Consider the following 11387-nt stretch of genomic DNA (forward strand, 5'->3'; position numbering starts at 1 on the left):
AGACCCCTCTGCAGAGCCTTCCTGCCCTCCAGCAGATCAACACTCCTGCTCAACTTGGTGGTGTCTGCAAACTGCCTGAGAGTGCACCCAATCCCCTCGTCCAGTTCATTGATAAAGATATTAAACAGAACTGGCCCCAATACTGAGCCCTGGGGAACACCACTTGTGACCGGACACCAACTGGATTTAACTCCATTCACCACCACTCTTTGGGCCTAGCCATCCAGCCAGGTTTTACCCAGCAAAGAGTACGCCCGTCTAAGCCATGAGCGGCCAGTTTCTCCAGGAGATTTCTGTGGGAAATGATGTCAAAAGCTTTACTAAAGTCCAGGTAGACAACTTCCACAGCCTTTCCCTCATCCACTCAGCAGGTCACCTTGTTGCAGAAGGAGATCAGGTCAGTCAAGCAGGACCTGACTTTCATAAACCCATGCTGACTGGGCCTGATCACCTGGTTGTCCTGTATGTGCCATGTGATGGCACTCCAGATGATCTGCTCCATAACCTTCCCTGGCACTGAGGTCAGGCTGACAGGGCTGTAATTCCCCAGATACTTCTTTCAGCCCTTCTTGTAGACAGGTGTCACATTGCTAGCTTCCAGTCAACTGGGACCTCCCTGGTTAGCCAGGACTGCTGATAAATGATGGAAAGTGGCTTGGGTAGGACAGCTCCCTCAGTGCCCTTGGGTGGATCCCATCCAGCCCCACAGACTTGTGTGTGTCTAAGTGGTATAGCAGGCCACTGACCATTTCCCATGGGTTATGGGGGCTTCATTCTGCTCTTTGTCTCAGTCTTCCAGCTCACGGGGCTGGCTACCCAGAGAACAACTGGTCTTACTATTAAAGACTGAGGCAAAGAAGGCATTAAGTACCTGAGCCTTTTCCTCATCCTTTGTCACTATGTTTCCCCCCACATCCAATAAAGGACGGAGATTCTCTTAGCCCTCCTTTTGTTGTTAACGTATTTACAGAAACATTTTTATTCTCTTTTACGGCAGTAGCCAGATTAAGTTCTGGTTGGGCTTTGGCTCTTCTAATTTTCTCCCTGCATAACCACACGACATCCTTGGAGTCCTCGTGAGTTGCCTGCCCCTTCTTCCAAAGATCATAAACTCTCCATTTTTCCTGAGTTCCAGCCAAAGCTCTCCGTTCAGCCAGACCGGTCTTCTGCCCCACCGGCTCCGCTTTTGGCACATGGGGTTGGCCTGCTCCTGCATCTTTAGTAGCTGAGTTATGATGTGTGCTTGTTGATGTCATCCTTGAAGTTGATGTTTGATATCTTTAGCTAGTCAACTTTAGTGTTCTCTCTGTTCCAGGATAATGGCTATGTGCATATTCATACCCCCATAATTACATCAAATGACTGTGAAGGTGCCGGAGCACTCTTTCAAATTGAGGTAAGTTGGATTGCTTGAAGTTTGTTTTGATTTTTTGCTTGCAGAGCAATTCTGCTGTCATTGGAGGTTAGAGGAAATGTTTGTCTTTAGAAAACCTTTATGTGCTGTGATTATTTTTTTAATATAGCAATCTTCTGCTTCAGCTAATAACTTAGAGTTAAACAGATGCATTACTTTTTTTTTTTAATTGCTGTTTTGTGCATTAATCAGCACCTTTTGTATTGACGAGGTTTTTCTATCCCTGGTGCTGTGGAAAAATTGACAAAGAACGACAGAGTGAGGTGGAACATCTTAGTAAACAGAAAGATGTGATCATAAGAGCCCAGGAGATGGCATGGGACATTCAGGACTGCCTCCTACAAGCAAATATTTCTTAGCTTTGAAATAAAGAATATAATTCACCATGAGATAACTCCTTAAAAGAAAGTCAGCAACTCCTAAAACTCCTTTTCACCTGTGTATATGTTCCTCCCTATGAGATACTCCTGTTGTCTGTCAGAATTCTCCCCCAATATTGCCAAGTCTCCCCATCCATCCACGAAATTACTGCCATAGTCTATCATTATATGAAGTACTTGACATCTTGGGTCAAGACCTCCTATGAAACTTACACAGCTATAACGACTAAGATCTTCCCCACAGATTTCTCATGATTCCTAACCCCCACATCCATGAATCATAAGAAATGCCATCTGTCTTTTATACTTCTATATTTGAAATTCACTCTTCTGTCTCAAACAATTACATCTATTGCCACTTACGCTTATTGGCTCCAGCCTTGCTGGTGAATCATCTGTAAGCAAAAGAAAAATTGTTGAGGTAGCAGTTGCTTGCTGCAGGATCACATCTCACACTCTCTGGGCAGCCTCATGACAAAAGGCCTTCGAGTACTGGTTCTTCAGGATCTCAAGGTCTAACCTGTGCTACTAGCGATTCCCTTCCAGACCAGTATATGTGGCTCAGCTTTTTGCTTGCTGGGACAATAGAGTTGATTAGCTAAACTAAATTGTTCCTGTTTTAATTGAGATCCCTTAATGCTACGAAAGGTTCGTTCCAGGCTGTTGCATGCAAATTAAGATGTGAAAACAAGTGACACTTAATGATGAGAACATTACACAGTTTGCAGCTGTACAGTGTATTACATCTTTGGTACAAATTGTATCCACTTGAAAGCTGTAGAGGATGCAGGACTACAGCGTAGGTGGGTGGTAGTAGCAGAAGCACTAATGCAAATGTTGATTGAGGTACTAAATTGTGAGTCTGAAACTCGTATAAACTGGATCTTAACTAACTGTATAGTTCAAGGCATATCTCTTGCTCTCCCTCCAGTGTGATTGCTTGGGTGTAAATAATACCTGTCTTGGAGCAATGTACTGACAGCTGTGCTTGAAAGGTGTAGAGTAAGTGCTGAGTGAGATCCCATTAAATGGCCTGTGCCACAAAGGAAGGGCTTCAGAAACCCACTTGCTGGTGGGAAGTGGAATTTTCTCCCTGATTCTTGTTTCTTCTTTGAGTACCACTTCATTGTCTGGCCTGATTTAGGACTTGATTTTGTTTCTGTAAGGCTCTGTTCAGAATTGGTCTTGGCTAGCAGAGATCCAAGACCACTTGCTATCCTGCTCTGACCACTTCATGCCACTGGAGCAGTGATGCTGTTTCTTGAGAGTGGAAATCTGGGGAAGATTAAGCTTGTGCATGTGAGGCTATCGGATGTAAAAATAAGGGTGACAGAAGGGGGTGTCAGACGTAAAAATAAGGGTGTGGTATTTGCAGCAAAGCCCAGAATCTCTATATGCTTTTAATCAAACCAGCCATCAAGACATTCCTCGTCTGCTGTATTCAGTCACTTTTTAAATTGCCTACTTACACAGGCCAAGGGAGAAAATAAATTCCTGTTCTTCTTGTATTTGAGCAGTAGCCAAGAATTACAGTGATGGGAATCAGTGAAAACAACCGGAAAATTAGATTCTTCAATTTAAAAAAATGTTTAAGTCCTATACTTAAAAGTTTTAAGACCTATCCTTCAGCTGTGACCAGAACATGAATTGGTGTCCTATTGCTCCTGAATCTGTAGTAGTTACAATAAACCTGCTGCTTACATGTTTTTCCTGCCTCTCTTTTTTTTTTTTTTTTTTTTTTCTCTGCTCTCTTGGGCTGTGTGTGAAACTGATAATCTCACTAGTTTAGCTGTCCTGCTGTGGATGGAATAAGTTGGAAACTTTGAGTAGCCTTTAGGACACAAGCAGAGGCAACTTTTGCACCCCCTGTGAACTGTTGCCTTTTAATAGCTGTGTTCTTCTGACTGGCACAGTTTTAATCCTCTGACTAATGTCTGATGGCTGTTCAGGCCCATGCATTCTTTGGAAATGGTGGAAAGTGAAGAGAGTAGGAATCTGTTTTTACATGAGACTTGGAGAGATGGGGGGAAAAGTATCTTGAGTTAGAAGGAAAAGGCTTTTTGAAGGCATATGATCTTTGATTCCTAGACCTCTTAATCCTGTAGGATTTGTGTTTGTTTATATGTTCAGCTTCCTCATTATCTTTGTTTGGTTTTGGGCGTACTGATTAGTCTGTACATAGCTTTGGCTGGGATGTTCTCAAACTAGGACTTGGCATGGGGGAGAATCCTTTCCCTCTCTGCTGGGCAAATCAGTTCAGCTGAATATTTTTAGAATGAAGTACCGTAACAGTGAAAAGAGGGCAGTAAGCAGAGGAGATTTTAAAAAAATAAAGAAATCACAAGATGGTGAGAACTCCAGAGAAATCTTTTGCAGTTGAGACTTTCTACACCTGAAAAGTGTAGTTTTGAGGAGAAACTGCCAGAAGTGTGAAAACAGCCAGGCAGACCCTAACCTACATAGAGAGCATCAGCAACACCAACTTGTGGATTTCTGTACCTTTGACGGTATGTGCCTTTGGTGGAACCCTGGAAGGGGGAACCATCTTGCTTGTTCTGCCTTCTTTAAAGTAAATTTACTGAAAATACCAAAAGAGCTTTGAATATTGAAAGCTGGCTTTTAGTAGAATGCAAAGTAGGACGAGGTAATTCTTGAAATAGGGGGAACGCAGATCAGCAGAGTGAGATGGCCCATTTTATTTTAATTTAATCTTGAGAATAATTCTTCTGTACCAGCAGTCTTAGCACTTCAGGGCAGATCCTTTCCTCGCTTTTTTCTTTTTTTCTTCTGAAGTCTAAAATTCTTAGCAGCTTTGTATGTTGCAAGAAACTTTATTCAATCCCCTTCTGGGGCTGGTTCCTAGGAAATCTGCTTTTCTTTTGTCTTTGTGACCCGGCTGCACGTCTATTCCCTGCTATTTTCAGTAGCCTCCCACTCTGTCTGCAGTGTTGAAGGCTCCCTGCTTTCTGGGTCTCTTGCTCTGTCTTTTCCACTTTGCACCCTGGAAGGTTTCCTTGTTTGACTGTCCTCAGCTGCTGTGGAGAAGGTGAAGGCTTCTCTATGCTCTAGAAGTCTTTCTGGCCTAGGACACTCCAGCCGATATGATGAGGCCCTGGACAGCCACTTTCCCTGCTGCCCAGCTGCAGCCTTTTATAAGAACTCAGTGTGCAGTGAGTTACAAACCACAACAGCTGTATTGGCATTCACAGCTCTTTAAAGTAGATCGCACATGTTTTGTATTGCCTGTAGCCTTATTCCTTCCTGAGGACCTTGCTGTATGTGCGAGGAGCGCTGCACTCTATGTGTTGGCTCCAGCAGAGGTAATAATGTGCTCTGTATCAGGCTTGTCTCTTCCCCAGCACATACCTCATTGCATCTGGGTGGTGTTTGACTGAACTCAGGGTCTGGCTCAGGCTATTTCATTATTTGAAAGGATACTTAACTGTAAACCCGAAGAACCAGCCAGGTATTCTTCTCTAAAATGTAACCAGAAATTGTATGCTGTTTGGCTTTTGCTTTTTAGGTTTTTTTGTTGTGTGTTTTTGTTTGTTTGTTTTTCCCCACCCATTCACAGGAGTGAATGTCAAAGTTTCTAGATCCCTGAAGGCTGCAAGTTCATGACTGTGCCTACTGTGGTGCCAGAAATATGTGCCTGCTGCTGAAAATGCAGGAACTTACTCCTACTGTTCCTTTGATACTGCTGAAAAATTGCCTTGTGAGCACCAAGGAAGGCTGGGATCTGCTGGGGAGAATCACAGTTAAATGCAACACTATTGGCGTCTGTCGGGTGTTTTCCCCTTTAGAGATGCATCCCAGTCTGGGAGGCAACCAGTCCCTGGGAGACTGGGACTTCAGAGAGGTGCTCAGCAGCGATCAGAGTAAGCTGGAACTGAGCTGAGGGAGAGCTTGCTTGCATTTTCTAGCTCTCCCAGTTTCTGCTTGTTTCTACCTGGTTCATCTCTGCCTATAATTCCAGTCCATATTTATGAGATGTTTGTCTCAGCAGAACCAGCTGCCATTGCCCAGTGGAAGTCCAGCTGATCAAAATCAGGACTGGAATTGGAAGGAGGACTTCTTAGAAGTTAGGAATTTTGCAGTGGTTGTCTAAAAAGGAAAGCCCAATCGTGCTTATAATGGGACATCACAGGGGTCAGATCTGGATTAAAGATGTGGTGCTGTTACGGTGTTGTGGGCCTGGGCTAGAGCTATAGCAGTGATTTCTATGAGCTTTTCAAGTCTTCTCTGATCCGTTCATGCATTTGGCTTGCTTACAGTGAAAGACAAAATCAAATGATTTATACTCTCCTGAAGATAATTGCCTCAAGTAAAACTTAATACAGGACTGACATCAAAGGGAATAATTTTAAATTAAATCATTAGACATTTGAGGAGATGGAGAACAAAACAGGTACTAAATCCAGTTGTTCTTGTATTTAGAATGAGAATAAAAAGCCTTTGATGTTCACGTTGAATCCCGGTATGTTTATAGCATGTTTACTCTGAGACACCAAGGTGTTTCATACAGATTCCCCCTCCCTCTTTCCCCATTGTAATTTGGGTAGTTTTTGACTAAGGAATGGAGAAAACTTGAAAGCAAATGCATTATTACCCCCTAATCTTTTATCAAGTAGGTATTTTGGGGTTAGGAAGTGGGAGAAAAGTCCATCTAATTGAAATAAAAGCACCACAATGTTGTCACTTCATTTTACTAGTCATGGACATGAAAAACATCTCGCTTAATGTCAGCAGTGAAGGGATAGCATCACCTACTATTTACTATATGTCTTCTATCAGTGGCTATGGTTGTTTATAATAAAGAAGCAATCTTGATATAAAAGGCTGAACATAAATCTGGGGCACAGGCATTTGAAAACATTGGCCTGATCCTGTGCTTGAATGTGTAAAGTGAAGGAACCACCTCTCGTGGGTTAGTCAATATTTGTACAGGTGAAATGTAAAGTTGCTGATCACGGGATACCTCCTTGCTGAAGGAGTCCCTTCTGAAGGGAAGGGGAGGCATTTCATTCTCCCTGCATAGCAAGTAGATTGATTTTTGCAGCTCCCAAGACCCATTCATCAAGTTTTGTGTCTCAAAATGGGGGAGAGGAAGTGGGCAGCTATGGAGAGGCAAGGCAATAGGATATTGATGGGGGAGTAAAATTTTATCTAAATATTGCTATGTTCAGTCTTCACCTTCTGTTGGAAGCCATCCAGGAGCTGCTCACAATGCAGATGCACATCTCGGGATCTCTTGGTGGCCTGTCAAACTGTCTGCAGGTTTTTATAAGTCCAGTTGAGCTGTAGACTTTCTCACACTCTTACTCCAGTCACTTACTGTTGTGTCTATTTTCCTTTTGCCTCCCTGAGATTACATCTGATTTGGAGAATGAAAAAATGACACAAAGTCATTATAAATAAACCAAACCCCAGCTCCTGAAGACAGCTGTATCCTGTTTGTGGATTTGGGGGGAAGTGTTGAGATTTCATGGCTGATTTCTTCTGTTCTTTTCCTGCTTCCAGTCTGTCTCTTTCTCGTTGTTTAGAAGTTGCATCCTACAGGATTAGGTAGGATTTTTCACTGATGGAACAAGGAATGTAGCTGAACTAACCTTGCAGTAGGAGAAACTGAAGTGGTACATGGCTCTTCTTTTTAGCGTTCTGGCCATGGCTCTGGGGCTGTGGTATGTGGATGTTTGTATGTTTATTAATATCCTTACTGTTTTTGAGCAAATATGCTGGGTTTATTTGAAGAAAACAATAGGGGCCTGCTTCTGCATCCTTGGGTTTTGTTTGAGTTTTTTAGAACTGCAAAACCTATGAAACAAAGGAAGCAGTCCTGGGGTTACAGCCGCAAATTGTCAAGTTTTCATTGATCTCTGTGGAGCAAAGGCAAGCTTGCTCTTTTCTTTAGTGTGATGCTGTGAAGAGATAAAACTGCCCTGTGATCTGAGGTCTCTGACAGTCTCTGTTTTATCTTTGTGATGAGCAGCAGAGCTTTTTGAGAACAAAAGCAACGCCTTCCGACTCATTGAGAAAAATGGCAGGTTGTACAATATACAAAGGCTGGCAAACAAGCCTGAGCTTAACAACCTCCCCATGACAAAGCAAGTTGGGTAGTGGGATGGCTGGAGGCAGTGGCACACTTAGCTGAGCTAGCAACACTTAGCATAATTCCTAGGAACTACACTTTGAAAAATGGGTATTTCAAACTTAGCTCAGAAGAAAGTATTTGTTTGGAAGTGAACGTAGATCAGCCAAACCTCAGATTAGCTTCTAAGTTTCTTTCTGTCTTTCTCCTGAACCTTTGACTCCTCCAAAGCTTAGGGATGACAACGAAATATAGAAAAAGCTGAAACAAAAATCTCATTTATCTTCATGTTTTTTAAAAAGTCACAGAATTGTGACCTCTAGAGATCATCTAATCCATCTCACCATACTCAAACAGGGTTGGCTACAGCAAGTTGCCCAGGACTCTGTCCTCACAAGTTTTGAATGTCCTCCCAGATGGAAACTTCACAGCCTTTCTGGGCAACCTGTTCTAGTGTTTGACCACCCTCACAGTAATTAAAAAAGTTTGTTCTTGTTTTCAGATGAAATTTTGTGTGTCTTTTAGCATCTGTGCTCATTGCCTCTTGTCCTCTCAGTGAGCACAGCTGAGTCTAGTTCAATCTTCATTCCCTTCCATCAGGTGTTTATACACAAGGGTAAGATCCTCCTGAGCCTTCTCTTCTCCAGGCTGAACAGTCCCAACCTTTCTCATCCTCTCCTCATATGAAACATGCTCCAGTTCATTAATCATCTTTGTGGCCTTTTGCTGGACTCAGTCCAGTATGTCCATGTCTCTCTTGTACAGGGGAAGCGAGCACTTCACCCAGCGATCTTGGTGAGTCACCAGTGCTGTGCAGAGGGGAGGGATCCTCTCCCTTGACCTGCTGGCAGTACTTTGCCTAACACAGCCCAGGAGGCTGGGGACTTTCTCTACCATGAGGACTCCTTGCTGTCTTATCATCAGCTTGATGTCTGCCAGGGAAACGGTGAAGCACAGTCCTTATGCGCAAATGACTTTTGAAGTGCTCAACATAAGGGTCTTTTAATTTTTCTTTTGTGCCTGGAAATTAAAAAACAAAAATATACCATCACTTTGATGGGACTCTTTTTTTAGAGCATTTTTCATAATGAAACACTGAACTTGCTAAATTTTCCATTACTCATAGTTTTTTATGCTTAAAATATCTGGTGACCTGAAAAAACATGCAAAAGCTGAAATGAAACATAGTTTGTTTTTCAGTGCCTATATAATGTATAAACTCTGATGTTTCCAACTCCATATTGTTTCAGTTCTGCTTTTTTTTTTGAAGATTGTATAACAAGTCTTAAGAAGATACTGCATTCCTTTTTTTTTTTTTTCTGATTACTGTTTGTCTTTTTGCAATGGAAACAAATTCATTTGCCCATGAAAAGGAAATAACAGTGATTTTAAAAGTCTTTGCTAAAAGTCAGTGCGGCTGACATGGAAAATACTCCTCCATTTTCTCATCAGACTTGAAATGAATTTTGAAGGCAATGCTGTGTGAAGCTTCAAACTTCCCAATGATAGAGGTTCTTTCCTTCCCCCTCACTGTTCATCTTGGTAGGAAAGAAAAAAAGAGTGAAAATAATCAATACTTGTATCTAGAGACTGGGCTGATAGGCTGACATCTTTCTTTTGTATGTTGCTGGGCAAAATGTTCTTCAACAGGTGTTCCAGAGGGATTTTCATTTTTAATGTCTGCATTTCCCAGAAACATAGGGTGTGGTTTTTCCACCTGCTCCCAAACTCCTCGGTAGACAGAGCCCTTAGCTATATGTATGTTACTTTACCAGGGAGCCAAAAATCAGAGGCTACTCTAGAGTATCTGCATTTCTCCACTCTTGTTCTCAAACTTGCTTGTAAAATGGTGAATATGTCCTTCCTGACAGTTTATTTTACATTTTGTTACCTCGTTCCTTTCTACAGTGGCATTCCTAATTCAGCTCATCCATGTTTAAACACATAAGTTACACAATTCTTTTCTTTGAGTAAAATTTGGAGCTCCTGACATAGCCACATACAAAGGCAAGAGGTGAGAAGCGAAGATCCACATATTCTTTTAGCTTTGTAAGAACTCTGTGCTGCCCGCAAAGTTTTGGGCAAACTCCATGAAGCTGTGTCTTCTTAACAAGTTACTTCCTGCTCAGCTGAACTGGTATAACTAATTGCTGGGGATCCAATTTACAATCCCTGTTAGTTTGAGAAATGTATGAAGGAACTGCAGATCTTTCCTCTGTGCTGACATTTCCAAGCTTTCCTAGTGATACTGGGGGTGTGTGCCACAGTTCACAAACTTGTTCTGCAAGCAATACCTACAACCCATATCCTCATAAGTCACTGAAAGTGGAGGCAGGAGCTGTGATGTTTCCCACTTAAAGTACAGCTTTTCATTACACAGACACATTCGCATTGGACCCCTGGAAAGAGAAGTCCCCAAGAATGCTTTACCTTGTGGGATTTTTTCTTAATGTGTTTTGCTTGAATAGGTTTTAGAGCCCATTAGCAGTCTGGGCAAAGGTGGGGAGCATTGTATTGTGACTTACCACGCTGTTGGATTCCATCTCATCAGTGTTTGGGTTGAATCTCATGGAATTTCTTAAGAGAAAAAAGGGAAAATAAGCCGGAAGCTGTGCTTTTTATGTAAACACTGATAGTCTGATTTCTTGCTCATTTTTTGACTTACAGACATCTAATGAGGCAAGGGAATCTGCGGAAAAGACCCATTTCTTCAACGTGCCTGCCTTCCTGACAGTTTCTGGCCAGCTCCATTTGGAAGTGATGGCAGGGTGAGCAAAATGAGAAGTTATTGTCTTGGTCTGTGGGGTCTTCTTGGTTTGTAATTTTGCCCCATTGATATCCATTAGATACGTGCCATGTGTGCTAGAAATGAATTGAGCAGCAGTGGCTGGATGATGGTGTGAGAGGTGAGCCTAGGCAGGGGGAAAATTAGACTACTTTTTAATTCTGGTCTATGAACTAGTTTTAAATACTAGAAGTCTCTTTCTGCTTGCCATGGATTGGGAATATCAGATGGAGACTTAATCTTTACAGGAATAACTTTGGATTCTTGCTAATAACTGCAATACCTTGTGTCTTTTCGTTGTTGTTCACATCTGGCATGTCTTGGCAAGAAAATATTTTTCATTTTAACTATCATATTCCTTTCCTCTTTTCTCCTTGTTTCCCAAGCTTCCCTTTTCTGTCTCCTTCAATCTTCCTGTTGTGTTTCTTCCTTCTGCCAATTCTCATTTCTCCTGTTTCATGGCTATTCACACTTGATGCTTTGTCATGGAATAGAATCATAGCATAGTTTGGGTTGGAAGGGATCTTTAAAGGTCATCTAATCCAACCCCCCTGCAATGAGCAGAGAATCATAGAATCGTTATGGTTGGAAAAGACCTCAAAGATCATCAAGTCCAGCCTTCTACCCAATGCCACCATGCCCACTAAACCCACTCTAAGCGCCACATCTAAATGTTTTTTGAACACCTCCAGGGATGGTGAGCCCACCACCTCCCTGGGG

The 11387-nt window shown here is 42.3% G+C and overlaps 1 protein-coding gene across 1 annotated transcript in view; it reads left to right on the forward strand.

The window, feature by feature from the left end:
• LOC104159771 (probable asparagine--tRNA ligase, mitochondrial) overlaps positions 1–10654 on the forward strand; it is a gene marked incomplete at its 5' end in the record, with an annotated part of 17035 nt that extends 6381 nt beyond the window's left edge. Inside the window, 2 exons of the mRNA XM_009697766.1 lie at positions 1316–1396; positions 10550–10654. Of these exons, the coding sequence (XP_009696068.1) occupies positions 1316–1396; positions 10550–10654 (186 nt within the window). The remainder of the gene's footprint in view (positions 1–1315; positions 1397–10549) is intronic.
• Positions 10655–11387: the final 733 nt, after the last annotated feature.

Source organism: Cariama cristata, unplaced genomic scaffold (assembly GCF_000690535.1).
Source record: "Cariama cristata isolate BGI_N322 unplaced genomic scaffold, ASM69053v1 scaffold9043, whole genome shotgun sequence".
Lineage (NCBI taxonomy): Eukaryota > Metazoa > Chordata > Aves > Cariamiformes > Cariamidae > Cariama > Cariama cristata.